This window comes from Phaethon lepturus, unplaced genomic scaffold, assembly GCF_000687285.1.
Source record: "Phaethon lepturus isolate BGI_N335 unplaced genomic scaffold, ASM68728v1 scaffold7397, whole genome shotgun sequence".
NCBI lineage: Eukaryota > Metazoa > Chordata > Aves > Phaethontiformes > Phaethontidae > Phaethon > Phaethon lepturus.
The window spans coordinates 1,629-18,279 of record NW_010553962.1 but is presented as its reverse complement, the minus strand read 5'-3'; the positions used below and the strand labels follow the sequence as shown (position 1 = coordinate 18,279).

At 47.6% G+C, this 16,651-nt stretch overlaps 1 protein-coding gene across 1 annotated transcript; it reads right to left on the bottom strand.

Annotated features, from left to right (window-relative positions):
- Positions 1-537: 537 nt before the first annotated feature.
- On the bottom strand, positions 538-12,436 carry ITFG3 (integrin alpha FG-GAP repeat containing 3). Its single transcript, XM_010291666.1, has 11 exons — positions 12,128-12,436; positions 10,948-11,064; positions 10,554-10,742; positions 6,467-6,597; positions 3,944-4,073; positions 3,356-3,494; positions 2,931-3,071; positions 2,454-2,532; positions 1,877-2,029; positions 914-1,016; positions 538-770 (listed from the first exon to the last, which is right to left on the bottom strand). The coding sequence occupies exons 1-11, from the start codon at positions 12,390-12,392 to the stop codon at positions 559-561; spliced, it is 1,659 nt and encodes a 552-aa protein (XP_010289968.1). The 5' UTR covers positions 12,393-12,436; the 3' UTR covers positions 538-558.
- Positions 12,437-16,651: the final 4,215 nt, after the last annotated feature.

Sequence of the window (16,651 nt, the reverse complement as noted above, 5' to 3'; positions counted from 1 at the left end):
CAGGTGACACCTTAGCCACATCATCAGCCACGGCTGCGGTCTAGCCCCATGACTACTGAAGCAGGGGCCCAAATCCAGGAGAGGGCAATTACAAATCAACCTGCAGCCAAGCACCCCTCCCACAGCCAGGACAGTCGACTCAGAAAAGAAATCTAACACCACACATTGAAGCTCCACTTCTCACGCAACCACCCAAGAAATAATGAAGTCCTGCATCCCCAGCAAGGATGAGTTTTCCTCCAGACACAGGCTGAGTCAGCACAGTTCTGGAGGCACAGAAGGACTGCGGGGAAAGCCCTCTTCCCCGAGCTGATGACACTTCAGCGGTGGCCAAGCACTGAAGTCCCATCAGCTCTGAGGACAGATTCACTGGCAGCTGCCCCTGCAGCCTGGGCGTCCCCAGACAGGGGGTGCTTCCCTACCAGCCACGCTTTGGTTTGCGGATCGAGAAAGGCAGCTTCCCATTTGAATCCGTGATCTGGGTTTGCTAAGCGCACGGCTGCAGAGGAGAGGCAGCTTGGAGATGCCTGGGCCAGGGCAGCCTCTCCCTCGGCAAGCTCACACTCGGCTGTGGAATCGCATCCTGTAGAGGCGGTCCCGGACGTACTGCTCGCTGTCCACAGCCACCTGGCTCAGCCAGATCACCCGGCTCTCGGAGACATCCTCCTTAAGCTTACGCTTCATCAGAGACACCGACCCTGGCTCCTCGCTGGGTTGAGGCCCCCTCAACAGCACGTAGCAGGCATGACGGCTCCGCTCGAACAGCGCGGCTGTAATGCAGAGCACAGGGAACAGCCCAGCCTAAGGTCTCTGTGTTCAGACTGGTCACCAGACCCAACAGAGTCCAGGAGCTACCAGAAGGCCAGTGTCCTCCTGCATCTCCTTGCTGGAGGGTTGGAATGAGAGGACTTACCATTGAACGCAATTATTTGGTCCGTGCTATTGCGGAGCTCCAACAGGACATTTGTGTAGGAAGGATGGAAAAGGTACAGCTTCTGCAGAGGAGCTTTGGATGTCTGCAACCGACAGGACACTATCACAACATGGACCCGCACGTTATCCCAGCGACAACGCCAGCACCAGCCTCAGCTATTACTCACGCTCGACAGAATGCATCCAGTCAGATACGTGTCTGCATCTGCCCAACTCATCCTGTCTGATGCCACCAGTACTAGTGTTGGGATTTTGTTTACTGCTTGGTGCTCTCCTCCCCACCCCAAGCCTCCTGAAAATAGCAGGCCTGTCTGCTACAGGCAGGAGACAGATTTTTGCCTTAGGGCTGGTAGAGTTAGCGAGGAAAGCACAGGAAGCTTAGCTGGTGCTCAGGCATGTCACTAACGCTGCCAGCTGCTGCCCCAGAGGGCTCTGTTACGCAGCTGAGCCGTGCGTCCAGGCTGCCAGAGACCGCCTGGGCGCAGGGAGAGGACATTCACGTGGCCACGGGAGATAACTGCGTGCCGTACTGCCGCGGGCCACTCCCGGCCAAACAGCAGCAACTTCAGAGGTACCACGCCAGCAGTCTCTCGCCTCACCTACATACCACACCAAGGCAGGGCTCTGAGCAGTCCAGTGACTTTGTTCACAGAGCCACTAAGTCCCTTTTCTCTACATAGCCAAGCTGAGGACAACAAGGGACTTGTTGCTAGCAGGGACACTGCTATGGGCCTTATGAGGACCCAATAGAGACCAGACAACACGCAGAGGTCTGCCTGCTTCTAACAGACCAGGCTGGTCCGCGACCCCGCACACAGTGCAGGAGGCCACAGTCTTAGCGGCACAGACAGATGTGAATGTGAACACTTGGGAAAAGGGGGTAGCTCCACCCAATTCTGGCCCAAAGCCTGGAGAACAGCAACCATTCAGCAGCACTGCTCACCGTTTCGTTTCCTGCTGCCTGGTATTCACCCCAGATGAGGAAGGCGGACCGGTGATCAGCAGTAGAAAGTGTGGCTGGACCAGGGCTCTCTGCTCTTGAGTTCAGCTTCAGGTCCCACTGGACTGCTCCAGATCCACCCTCAACAATCATAACCTAGCAGGGAAGGAAGAAAAGGAACTCATACCAAAGAGCTCTAACAAGCCGTGAGAGAGAAGTCAAGTCAGCTGTTTCTACCCCACACTGTCCATGGGAACAAGCACCTGACACATGGGGAGATGAGGAAATACTTGGAGCTGAGCATCACAGAGCTGCGAGACCTGGGGCAGGCCACATTAAAGTCACAAGTTTTGCAGCTATTTCAAGGGGTTCAAAGCTCTGTCATTGAAGCCTCTTGCTGAGAGGAGAATTAAAGTGCCTGAGCTAGCTTCAATAACCTGTTGAAAGAGATCCTTTCCCAGTCTAAAGCTTCCTAAAAATCAGCCAGAGGGAACACATCCCACCAGCTGTTCTTGATTCAATACCTGCTTGAGCTGTGACATGCAGAGAAAAGGGACGTTAAAAGGAAGAGATTCCAAACCTTCTTCCTGTTGAGTCCGATTTCACTCTCAAGGACCACACCAAGAACATCGGGTTTGTAGTAACCAAGCAGCGGCTCACTAAGGGAGAGAAAGAGACGGGACAGATCATAACACACTCTGATGCACTGGGCATACCTTGTTCTTTCAGAGCAGCCGCTATCCTCCTGCAACTCCCCTGGTAAGAGACTCGACTGCTACATTATGTTAGCCTGGTACCACTCCCAACTCTGAACCCAGTCCTACGACAGCCATATCACAGCAGGCACAGAACGAAGAATCAAAGACTTGGGCTCCTCCATTTTGAAGCAGCACCTGCCATTTTGCTGGCAGAGGACACAATAAGCGTGATCCAGATATGACCACAGAGCAGGCTTTTGTGTTTCAAACAAAAAAACCCAAAAGAATAGTGTCTGCCAGCACACTGCTGTTGCTGGGAACCTGGAAATGCCACATCCAACCCACACTGGTAGCACTACCTCACAACCCGGGACACGTTGAGGGTCCACAAAGTCTGAAGATTTTGTGCATTGATCATCGTAGCCATCTCCGAATTCACAACCAAGATGTTCTCCCGTGATCCCACAGGAATTTTTGCCAGGTAACGAATGTCTCCAGAGCTGAACAAGGACAGAAAAATTATTACGCTTTCTAGACTGTGGATGGTTTTATTATGGGGTTTTGGCTTTTTCCCTGCATAGCAAATGCAAATAGGAAACCCCAGCCTGCTTTCCCTCCTTTCCTGTGAAACCAGGAACCATTAACACCAGCACTCTCCCCAAGCTTTGGATGTGCTCCTAGTCCAAAAGCCACGTAGCCAGGAAAGTCCAAAGCCACAACAGGCCATCCTGTCAGGCACACTGCCACCCTCCACTCCACCAGCAACCAAGACATAATATCACACCTGAGAAGGGATAAGCGGTGCGTGGCGCGGTCAATGTTCTTCGCCCACTGAGGATCTTGCTCAAGGCTGGGAACCTTAATTTCCATCCCAGTTGCTGCACTGTAGAGATCTTTCAGGGAATATGCATAAAGAGAGTTTTCTGCACAAAAAAAAAAAGCAAGAACAAGGAAGATAAGTTATCCTGCCCTTGCTCTGAACTCTACAATTTTCCATATCTGGCAGATCAACTGTATTTTTAGGGCTTGCATCATAGAGTCGTAGTGGTATTTTGAGACCAAAGCCTGCTTTTGAATGCTTTTAACATCTTATCTGTTCATAATCCAAGTGTTCCACAATAATCATTTGCTATAAATGACTACTTAAACCTTACATTCTGAACATTTTTCAAATAAGATTACTACAGTACATAACAAACCTTAGTTTAAGCAGAAGCCCCCCCCTTCTCTTGGCCTTGAACAGCTCTTTCGCTAGGTGAAAGCACAACACAGCTTTTAAGAACGCAAAATACTCTTTCAGCCAACTGTTTAGTAATTCTGATTTCACAGTAATAATCACTCTTTCAGACTGAAGTCACAAACAGAACTGTACCTGTATAGAAAAGGAAGTAGGAGGAGGAGTCCAGCTTCACCTTGATATAACGCGCTTTCCCATCCACATTCAGGCTCCTAGTGGAGCCGATCTGTTTGCCATTTTTTCCTGAATGGATGAAAGTCTTAATCTACAAAGACAAGGGATTAAAAAAAAAAACCAAAAACGTTAAAGCTGCATTGCACTGCTGCTGCTCCAACTCGAGTGTTTTCCAAAGCTTCCAAGTAGCTGGTGCTGAACAGCAGCTGAATGGGAACAGCATAGGCTTGGATGAAAAGTCTCTGCCTGGTTTTGGAGGTGTGAGCACGAGTTAGATGATCCCTCTGCTGTGAATACTTCTGCAGGTTTGAAAACCGCTTCCAGCACAGGCGCTTGCACTGAGATTTTATTACCTCTGCCAGCCACCTCCCCTGCAGGCTGGGACTGCAAGCCCCAGCTCTGCTAAGGACAGCAAAGATCGATTCAAGCCTTCTGAGAAGTCACAACAGTAGAGAGGACCTGAAGGCAGAAACAAAGCAGCGCATGGACATGGGGGAAGCTTAGCTTCACACAGTAGCTCTCCTAAATATTTTAAGTGCCCTAATCTACTCCTCCTAAAGCTAACATGAGTCCAGGGGGATAAAAGAGATGACAGGTTTGTTTATGTTCTTTGTGCAGGGTAACAGAATCCACTAAAAACATTTCATCCAGGAGAATAAAGGCGAAAACCAGGATCAGATTCAAATGTCTGGGCAACGGTCATGGTCTGGGGAGGAGCAGCGCACACTAGGGAAAAAGAGAAGCAGAATGAGAGAATCAACATCCACCAGGGATGCTGAGTCAGGCAGGAACCCTTCCCTCTTCCTTGAGAGGGAGAGACTGGGAAACAGAAATCTGCAGCTCTCAAAGTGAATCCAGAGAGTCTGGCAGGTGAATAAGGGATAGAGTTTGCTGGGGAGAATGAAGCACACAGCTGGGGAGGGAGGGCTACGCATCCACCAGCTGTTCCCAGCCTCCCGCACTGGGAGGAGACATATACCAGCTCTTGCAGATCAGCTTCACCTTTACTTGCAAGCACTGGTTCAGCAGCTGCCCCGGGACAGTAACAGCCAAAGGTACTCATACAGCAAGTGAGAATACACAACACCTTACTCACTGCATTGCTTAATACCTCTTTGCGCTGCTACAGGCAACGTATCCTGAAAAACATCCTATTTTCCTGGATATATTCATGCTGAAGCTTGCAGCAGGTAGGGGTCAATAAGACGCTTGGAAAAAGCTGCCATCTAAATCCCCTGCACACAGACCCTTCCCCACAGCCTGCTCAAAGCTCTGCCATTTTGGGAAACAGCAGCATAACGTAATGTTCAACTTCAGTCCTTGTTAGCTACCAAGCTAATTTACTTAAAGTTCTGAATTCCCCTTCTGATGGGACTGCCTTTTTCCAAGCTGCAAAGCTCCACTCAAACTCCCTACATTTTGCGTGATTTCTCAAAAAAGAACGTACTTGTATGTGACAGAGTGCTTGCCAGCTCTGCAAGGAGGGAGGGATTTCATACCAAGATAGCTAGAGAAGTTAAATGGAAAACAAATCAAAAGGCAGTCTTGCAGAACAGAGACTACATTCAAACATTTCTTGGCTGCCTAAGACTAAAAAAACAAAAAGTCTTGAGATAACTGGGATAGCAAAAGCAGGGAGGAAAGAAAACAGAAGAGAAACATAGGAGAGGATAGAATCTATCCTCGGAGAGGATAGAATTTCTGATAACTCTGGCAACAACAGTGCCTTGGACAGCAAAACCCGTTTGCTTATGGAATGCTGTGGTATGACGAGGACACGGGGCTCCCACTCCTCCCATCAGACTTGCAGGGAACCAGAACTTTTATATGCTTTAAACAGGACAGATTGCGCATGCAGATGATGCTGTAGCGCTCAATCATGGACACAGATGTTTTAGTATAAAAACGCTTTTAGCTACGTCACTTTTCCCCTGTAAGAAATGGAAAAAGCAATATCGGAATGAGATAAGACAACCAGCAGCTATTCCACTAAATGAGCCCAAATCAGAATTAACCAGCAGACCGACACTAGGAAGAGAAACGTGCAAAGCAGACCACAGGCAGAGATACAAAAGGTATCAGAAAAGGACAGTGGTGGTACAGAAGCGCTGGCTGTCAGCTGTGCTTTGATCTATCAACCAAACCTGTCACGGTTTGTTCACTTCCACTTCTCTGAGCAGAGTCCCAGAAAACTGCAAGCTCATCTCGCCTTCACGCACTACACACAGCCCAGGAACAGGCAGTGAGGAGCGCACACAGACAAGGGGGAGGGATTCCTGGCCAGCTTTTTTCTTTTTCTTTTTTTTTTTTAAAACCATAAAATACTTGCATTGATTTGGGAGTACATCTTTGCAGGGTGGGAAAGGACACACCCCAAACCCACAGATAATCAGAGGCCTCTGGATGCTTCCTCTTAGTAAATACCTTCCCTGCCATGCTTTGTGGTCCGGCCACTGGGTTCATCATAGCTTCAGAGTGACATACCTTATCTCCTGCAGCAATAAAGATTATCAGGTCCTGAACTCCATCACTATCCACATCTGGAATCACTGACACAGGAGTCAGCACAGTATAATTAGCTCCAAAGTCACTGGACTGCCTCCACTGAACTTCCCCTAGAAGACAAGAGTTATTGGGAAACATTCACTAAAAGGCATTTTAGGTTGAAAGGCTTTTAATGCTCCTGCTCCTCGAAGTACTTTGCAGTAGCCAGCCATTTACAGCCCATCAGCACCACAAACCAGCCACATTTATGGTCACCATGGGGTACTTCGTTGCATTTCTGCATTTCAAATGAGTCCCGATATTCACAATTTCAATTTCGATTGGAAAATAATGCTAGCTGCCTGCACAAACACACCACAAATCAATCTGCAGGGCACAAAGAACAGCTGGCTTTTCTTGTGCCTTAGGTTAACAAGCTTCCCAGCGTGTTCAAGGCATGGAGAATCCTTTTCTGTGATCTAAAAGTCTCGCTGCTATGTACTTAAATCTGCACAGACATTTTAAGACCATAAAGCAGCTGAATTCTGATCACAGCATTGCAGCTACTCCCGACAAAACCTTTTACGCTGCAACTCGCCTCCTGCAGATATTCCTGCAGGTGTTCCACGCTGACGCGACCAGCTGCAACTCAGTTCACGTCCCACCTCTCCCTTGTTCAAAGAACACGCACAGCACATTCAAACTTGTTTGTAAACAGACGTAGCAGAGCTTTGGTTTCTAAAAAATGGTGGGGCTCGGGGAGGGGTGGGGGGTGGAGTTTCTCTTCAACAGCTTCAGGCCAGTTGAGGGGCTTTACTCCAGGCACTCAGCCCAGGGCTGCTGGCCACTTTCCAGTCACTGCCCAGGGGAATTTGCAGGGGAATTTGGTAACGGGGCTGGAGACTGGTGGGGGTTTCTTCTTCAGGAAGACTTAAGTGACTAACTAGCTGCTTAGGAAACGTTTACCCTCCCCTTTAAACAGTACCACAGACAGCAATTACCATTTCAGGAATGCAAAGTAATCATCTGTTCTTTGTCAGGAAGACTGTTGTACTGAAGGCCAAGGAATTACTACCTGATGCTGTCTTGCAATAATTTAGGGCAGGCTGTATTTCCAGTATGATTCCTCCAAAGCTTTTACTGAAACACTGAAAAAAATACTTGGATTTGTTCCTATGACAAGAGATGTCAAGGGGAAGAGTGCCCCTAGGAAATCATGGGAAGGCAAAGAATTTATCCCCAAACAAGATAAGCAGGCAAAGGAAGGAGAGAACTTAAGTTTTAAATAACTATATCCTGGCTTCAGTACAGTGCAAAGTTACAACGGTAAGACCAGGCTGATGAAATTTGCATTTCAATGCAAAAGGCTCTATTCTTTGCTGATTAAGACAGTGGATATAGTTTTGGAAGAAGCATCTTACTCTCTTAAAAGAGCAGCCTGACTTAACAGAAACAGGTAACAGTGAGACCAATTCAACACAAAGGACTTGGGAAGGTTTCACGCTCAGACACAATCCCCAAAGAGCACGAACTGTGAATCTAGTCCCATCCTGCTCTACTAAGGGGAGATGGGACTATTCTGTCCAACATCTAGAGTGCTACGGTGCTTCCTCAGAGCCCGGGGTCACAGCAGATGCACAGCAACGGAAGCCAAGACGGAAATTAGACAAGTGCCTAGACAGCAAATCTAACCTGGGTGAAAGGGTTGGGGTTTTTTTTGTCTGGAAGGAACAATAAAATTAGGACTTGGATGACTGAGTTCAGCTCTCACTTCAAGCAGCGCAGAGGACACAAAGTAGGATTGCTTGCTTCAGGCTGGATAAGCACAACAAAGACTGCTCTCCCGGTCTGCAGCTCACAAGCTGAGCTAAAGGCAGGTCTTTTCTACCGAGCAGTGTTAGACTCCTCTCCCATGCCCCTGCACACTTATTTGCTAAACACTTGTAAGCTCCTGGCATCCACCATCCAGTGGCCGTGAAAAAGTATCCCTTTTTGGTTTTTCTGAACCTATCACTTGATAAAAGAATCATCAAGCAATGAAGAATTGTGGCAGGAAATCATCAACCCCTGACCTTCTACTTATCACTCATAATTTTATATGCTTCGCTCCTCATCACACATTCTCCAGGTTGGAGTTCCAGTTTATTTAGTGATTTCCTGCACAGAAGGAATTTCATATGATCCGATCACTGTGGTCTTCTTTCCACCACAACCCTTAGGAGACCAGCGAGGGCCAGAACTGCTCACAGGGCTCACAATTCAGGTTGCTGGAGGATAAGGTAAAGAGAGAAGGTGTGACAATACACTTACTCCTGTCCTCTTCCTCGGGACTCTGCTTCTGGGCCCAGCAGAGGTGGAACACCCAGCTACACAGACTTTTGCTTCGACCTGGAACAGCTAATCTTAAACTCTTGTGTCCCAGTTTGCTTGTAAGATAAACATGCAGGAACATTAGATGTCCCACACAAACAGAAGGATGCAATCCTACACTTTCCTTCTTGTTTCCTCGGGTCACTGATTCTGGCAATGAAGAAAGCAAGACTTAACACAGCTCGAATTGATAGAGAAGCACTAACTTTATCAGCATTTAAAGATTAAAATCACATCAGACACTTCAGAGGATCATCTGCCTACATCTCCTTCAATCTTCCTACAGGCAGAGGCCAGGCAGCCTGAGAGCCCTGGAATCTCACCAATCCTCCACCGCGCTGTATCATTAACAGCTAAAGATTGTTCTGACTACTGCTTTTAGCACAGTGTTAATTTAAGTCAGACTTTGCCACTTTAAATACATTTAGTTTATTTAAATACATTTTATTCTGATCTGCCCTCCCAAGGCCCAGTAAAACTCAGCTACGCTAAGAAACCCCTTTTAACCTACTTAATAGCAAAAAGGTATCAAATTCGCCAACTTCGGGGTTATTCACTTTTCTACCTGAAGCAATTTTTCATCTCTTGCTTTTAATTTATCTACGGAATGTTTTCTTCACCATATTGTTGCTGTGACATGTGGCTTAGCCTGGTTCCTTCTCTCCATGCTTGTGCTATTTCTTCATACCTGTCTTTAGTTATGTGCGTTTGGCTCAGCAGTCACCTTTCTGTATTTTGACCTGAAAGCAACTATTTCCTTAATAGTCTATAAATAACATGGGGTAAAGCCTATTGATGAGGGAAACGGCACTAAGATATCTCAGCTGGTGTGGAAGCTTTCCAGCTCTGTGTGTGTCTACACTTCCATCTACACTGGAAATTAAAGCTACACTAGATTTTCCTCAGAGTCCTTAGAGCTATACCTCTTGCTATTTCTCTGTCCCAGTTTTTGGAAAATAGGGTGTGAGGGGTCCAACATCAGATACAGAGGATGGGATCTTGGGCAAATTTCCAAGGGAGAACAGGTTTTTAGAACCTTTGAAACACCGACCCCCAAAATGGAAATGTACTTCATGTATCAGCAAGAAAGGTTCCAGGTGCAATAGATGACCACTGCCCTGTTCCCAGAGAAGCACAGGCACTCTTTATCCTCAGCCTGTGTTAGGCAAGATGATGATGAATTTCTCCACCTGTAGGTTCAGAAATGAAGGCAGCTTTCCAGAGGAACCAGGCAAAATCCCGGACTGCTGAAACAAACGGGTGAGTACTTATCCCACGTGCTCTCCTTGATGACTGTAAAATCCTAAATCCCTAAAACTCCCACTCCTCTTGTCACTGCAGGCACTCCTAGCACTCACACACAAACGCGGGTTTGTGTCCAACCCCTGAGAGCATAAAGTAACATTCACAGATAGTGACTGCTTCTCCTGTTTCAAAAGCTGTTGAAAAGTTGTTCTTATAATACAGTGGCTGGCACAAACCACCACAACAGAGTCCAGCCTTTGGAACAGACAGGCTGAGAGAACAGGCACTTCTCAACACCCCAGCAAATGGCTCTGGCAGTTTTCAAGATAATAAATACCCTGTGCCCATTGTTCATGTACCAGGAAGTCATGTCACACTGATATCCCCAGCCTCCGAGGTCTGAAGGTCACCAGGTGAGGAAAGCAAGTAGCACCGTCCCCCGTATGGCAGCAGTACTCTGCTCCCCGCTCACCTGTCTGCAGGTCAACTGCCGTAAGAGACACCGGCTTCCCCACGAGCAAGCAACCCGGGGCTTCAGCCTCCCCAAGCTGCTTGATGCCACACTCCATCCACTCAACCTCCTCGGCAGCAGGCCTCTCCCAGACCGCTCTGCCATTCGTGCCGGACACAGCAGCCACAAAGGCACACGGAGAAGGCAGACCTGAAGAGAAGAGGTGTCAGACGGAGCGCTACCTACACCTATCTTTGCTGCTCCACACCACCCAAGAGCTGGGACTCACTCAGCTCCTCTCCCCACCCAGCTAACCTGGTTTTCTCTCCCAGACCCACAGCAGCCTCACTAGTTAGAACTAAAAGAGAAATAACAGCCCCTTTACGACAAGGTTTTCTCTTCCTGAATCAGCTACCTTCATCCAAACAGGTTCTGTTGAAGCTGCTGCTGCCATTGCTAGCTTTGAAAGCAAAGATGACATCTTGCACTTTGTCTTCGTTCACATCTTCTATGGCGAGAAACTGGTAGGCCACTGTAAAAGAGATCACAAGCCAGGCACTGGTGAGGATTGCCTCAAGCAACAACAGAGCTAGCTGGACAAAACACAAATTCCTAGAGACCTACTCACTGCCTCCATCTCTGACAGTGTAATATCAGGACAAACTGGCTCTTGTATGAAAAAAAGCCATCCTCATGAGTACCAAGGACTGAAAGTTAGTGCCAAAGGATTTTTTTAAACTTACTATCCCCCAGAGGATTTGTCTTTTTTTAACGCTAAGCAGCCAGAATTTGAACTATGTTGAACAAAGAACAACTCTGATCTTGGTTTTGGGTTGTTATTCCCAAAATATAAAAAAAAACAACAAACAAAACCCATGAAACAGCCCCAGATATTCCATCTTTCTCACGCCCAGCTAAAAGCATCCTTCTTCGGTTCAGAGTAGCAGAACTTGGGATTTCTGCATTAACAAACAAAGCTCAGTCCCCCTTGGTGAGCACTATCTCTGTGTTTATAGCATAACCAGCACACACCCACTGCACATAAGAATAAAGAAAAGCTTTCAGAGGCGAATGCCAAGCCACCAGGGAGCAGTACCCAGGCTAAAGACTCAAGTAAAGCAACTATAAATTTGTGCAATTTATAAAAAAAAACAAGATGCAATTCCTCTTCTCTCTTTCCTGTTAGTCACAGAGAAAAGTTAGAAAGTCGTGCTGACAGAGGGAGAATGCCTAATTTTCCCCAAACCTCAGCTCAAACTTCAAGACGTTTTACAGCCCAAACTTCAACGAAGATTTACTCCCAAATACCTTTCCCCATATTTTTTTCCAAATGAGGCCAGCCTGCTACCTTGTTAGCGCTTCAGAGCAGCATCTAATTTCTCCATTAGATCCTGTAAACACCTCCTGGAAGGCCACTCCAATTACGATGGGCCACTGCTTATCCAGGTCAGGTATTCACAGCTCTCACTCCCAAGGGCAGCATCCCTGCAGGCCTGGCTCCAGATCGCGCTTAGGCAGAGGTCCACAATTCAAATCCGTGGCACATAAAGGGAAAGGACTGTTGCTAAGTATTTATTCTGCTACAGCAAGCTCACCTGCATTGTCGTAGTTTCGGAACCATGTTCTTTCTGAAACTGGCCTCTCTGGGCAAGGAATGATGAATGAGAAAGCAAACACAATTATCAGACACAAAAACAACGAGATGAAGAAGGCGGCAGTGCGCCACCGGGACAGCCGAGACAGTCGCGATGACTGTTTGCTGACAATCCTTCTCTCCACAGAGTTTTCATGGTTTTCTTGAGCTTTTACATCCTCAGTCTTCAGTGGGTGGATCTCAGCTTCTGAATCTTTGTTATCCATCGCAGCTCATTCATCAGTATTCGGACGCCCTTCTTCCCCTTCACCTGCAATGATGGAAAGAGCAGTTAAAAGAGATTTTGGAGTACATTAAAAAATGACAAAATATTCTGTTACTACCTGATATTCACGCCGGAAACATTTAACGGGAGGTGAGCAAATCAGCGTATTGTCACACAGTCAGATACAACGCGCTGTTGGTACCAGAGGTCTCCCACATGGAGCAACAGGGAGAGACTGTGGGATGTAGGAATAGTGCTGTTTCTTCAGAGGAGGAAATCAGCTCTGCTAGACCTGGACAGAGAAGGCTTCCGCCTCTACACTGAATGGACTGACTGGTCTGTAGGTCTCCCTCGTGAAAAACGCACCAAACGCTTGGTTTTGCTGCAAAGACTTCTTGCCACCTCCCACGTATGTCAGTCTGACTCCTGGCTGGAGAGGTGAAAGGAAACACTTGTGACCTTTATATCCCAACATAAGGCTGTTCCTACAGCACAACGAGCACTTGAGCTTCCCCAGGAGAGCAAGAGAGAAACAAACACCAGCATATTCTGTGTAGGAACAAAGCTATTCAACACCTCCTCAGATGAGAACCACTTGATAAGTTTAGCAACCCAGCCCTACAGAAAGCGAGAGAGTGATTACTTCCCGCCCTGGAGGAAAAAGAAGGCACGAGTTCAGACTAAAATCAGGCAAATCTGATTTCATCAGAATGGAAGAAGAACTAACAACTGCTATTTTAGTTTCTCCTGCTATAAATCATAATCCTGAACTATAGCTACAATAACAGAGGGGTTCTGTGCTAATTTGTTATAAAAAGGAAAAAAAAAAAAAAAAAAAAGAAAAAGCCCTAGTTGGTTACAGAAGTCTGTAACTCATTACCGACAACAATAAAAAGCAACTTTACATACAGCTTCCCTGACAGTGTTTCTTTAAAAAAATAGCAGAAGGGAAGAAATAGAGAATAACACATTCCAGTAGCCTTGGAAAAAGCTGCATGACAGTGTCATAAAAAGTTATCTCACAGCAAATAAACATGACAACTGAGCCAATTTTCCATGACCGTGCCCCAGCAGTCACATGCCTGGATTGTCCGCTGGAGCAATTTACTTCCCCAGCAGAAAATAGCTTAAACTCAGCACTGACACACGACGCAGAGAGCTTGGGCTTTCACCTGCAACAAGAGGGCTTGTTACGTCTTACGTTTCATGCCCAAGTTCATTTACAGGTTCAAAGAAACACAAGGTGAGAGTCACCCTTGGGAGGCCACCTCCTTCAGGCAGCTGTGCCTTGACCTGGGGGGGGGGGGTCTCACCTCGGGTTGTCCCTGTCCCATCGCAAGGAAGAGCTACAGAGGCCTCTTCTCTTCTGAGTACAAATCACAGGGGGGACAGACCTACAGCAAGGCAGGGGTTGAGTACATGGGGCGAGCGGGACAGCCTGGCACGCTGCTGTCAATCTCCTAGCTAACTTCAGCGCCTGCTGGACTTAAAAGGCTGGAGTTACGAAGCACTTACTCCAACCCAAGCACGCCGGCTTTCATTCTACAACAGCACATCGAGTACAAGATCTCGCTCCGGACAATTTAATTCAAGCTGCACAATACCACCCAAATGCAATTAAATCAATAATGTGAAAGCTGTATCTTCTTCCAAAGATCTTAGTCCAAAGATCTCATCTGCCCTTCACATCAGTCTACCAGCAACACCAGAGACACCCTCATGAGCCCAGCTGTTTCCAGCACCTGACAAGGGTAGAAAGGCTCCAGACGGAAAGGGGAAGAAAAGGAAGAGCTGGCCATCGCGCTGGCGAGCCGAGCACCACTTCATTACAGGAGCTGGCCGAGCACCCAACCTCCAGCAGGTTCAAGGTACAAGGCTGCAGGCACAGGCTGAGCAAATGATTTACTGGAGCAGAGCAACCACTGCCGCAGCGATGGGGACGGTGGCAGGAATGGGTTACGCAAACTCCCTTACGACAAGGCAGATGGCTTGTATATCTCTGGCACACCCGTCTCCAGCAGCAGGGAGAGGTGAATCTTCTCGAATGCTGCGGTAACCAGCGTCCGCAGTGCAGGCTGTGACGGGGCTCCAGCACAATCCCACCAGCCTCTCCAGCACAGCCCTCCAGCACGGAGCCAGGAAACCTCCAGGGTACAGCCGAGGGCTTCCAGCACCTACGAGTCTTCCTGAGAAGAACCAAAACCAGGCTTCTGCCCCTTAGTCCAAAAGGACCACCATCTTAACGCTGCATGGAAGGCGTATTTTTATGATTCACTATAAATCACCCCGCTGCCATCTAGACTGGGATGAGAACAATAAAAAAAGTGGTAATTATCCTGACACCCCCAGCAATTCCCCTTCTTTTGTAGCAATGACCCTAGGAGCCGCCAATTACAAACAGCCCTCAATGCCTTTAAAACAATTCTTTCTCTTTTCTTTCAGGGTTTGAATAATGCCCTTTCCACCCCTGCCAGAACAGAGGCAGTACCAGAACAACGACCACAAAGGTCAATGGCAGAGACTCAAACAATGCAGGAAATCCCATTGCCCGCAGTTGCCAAAGTACATGCTGGCAGCTTGTGAAATGGTCCGAGCTCTGATCAACAAAGAAGTCTGGTAATCAGTTTAATTGAAGACAAGCAGAAAATGATAGTGTACCTTTCAGATGATTTCACTGTCCTCTAGCAGCCGGCATTTTGTCTCGGGCTGGTAGCGGACACAAAATAATTCACCCCAGAAAGTTTAACGCATCCAGGCACCTTGCAACGAAATAGGCAGCAACAGGCTCATGCGCTGCTGCATTATTAACACACGCTGCGTGCACTAGACCTCGTAGCTAGCACCAGCAATCTGGGAGGGGGCAGGAGGCCTCACCATGAGAAAACACAGGAGAAAGACTTCACAGAAAAGGAAATAATTAGAAACCACACGCGACAGACCTGAACTGAGCCCACACAGCCCAGGGAGCACTGCAGCACCGCCAGGATGTGCATCTCATACAACTTCATTTGCTGGTGTGTGCATTTCCATCTCTCCCTAAACTTTAAAGGCTTCTTGCCCCCAACAATGGGATGAGCTAGGAGCAGTCCCCAGTCAAAGCCAAGGAGGAACAAATATTCCTGTCCCACAGCAACAACGCTGCGTTCAGGACAAACACACAAGTCCTCAGCTTTACTCACCTTCGTGGGGCACTGACTTTCCTCCTCTCCCGAAGCCACAGTGCAGATTTACAGATCTGATCTGAATCAAACCAGTGAAACTTGTGCAGCAAGCGGTTAGTGCCAAGCCACAGCTAAATCCAAGAGACAAACTATCATTACCAGGCAGCTAGAACTTCCTGACAAGCAGAGAGAACCACATGCAGTCAGATGTATGAAGACTGGTGAGACAAACCTTTTAAGTATCAGCGTGATGGAAGGTTTAACTCATCTCCCACCCATAAAATACCAAACCACAGCATTTGTAATCCCACCAGGCACCAGTTCTTCCTGGAAAATTTCTAGCAATATATCATAACTTAGATTTGATGTTCAACATGTTTATATCTTTCACAGAACGATGAAATCAGATTCTGACTGGCCATTTTAGGAACCCAAACACAGCATTTGGGTGTTTTGGTTCTGTACTTTTTTGGTTTAAGCACCTTACAGGCTTCCTTCCCGTCAGCCAGACATTGCCAAAACCCCAAGCCACAATCAATAATGACAAAACAGCTTCCAAGTTGTGGTCTGAACAGGACACAACGTTCCCTTCATGGCTGTCTTCCACAAGCAGACTGTTCAGTTTTGATCCGATGTATGGCACAGCACTGCAGTGAACCTGCCTGTAACATCAAGACATGATTGGGTCATTTTTTCCCTTTCCTGCAGTCCCACTTATATCAGGGTCCAGCCATGAGGAAATAACATGTCACATTTCCCCCAGATGAGATTTTCCTTTCCAAATACAGTCAGACTGCACCGCATACACAAGCTTACAGTTTTGCTGGGTCATCTGCAGCTCATAACTCTTTCTCGATATAAAGTTGCAGCCGTGGGCTGGTGGGGAGGAATGCCTCGAGGAGACCGTCCCCTTCTGACGCCGGGGTTACCTATGCTCCTGCTCGCACCCTTACGGCCTTTGTAAGGTTACGGTTCGTAACCCAGACCACACCAAAGACAACGCAGACACCCAGCTCAGAGAAACGCTCACATTCTGCTGCTACAGCTTGTCCTTTCCCCTCCCTCTCCCCTCCCTCACTCTTGCTATTTTGCCTCTGTT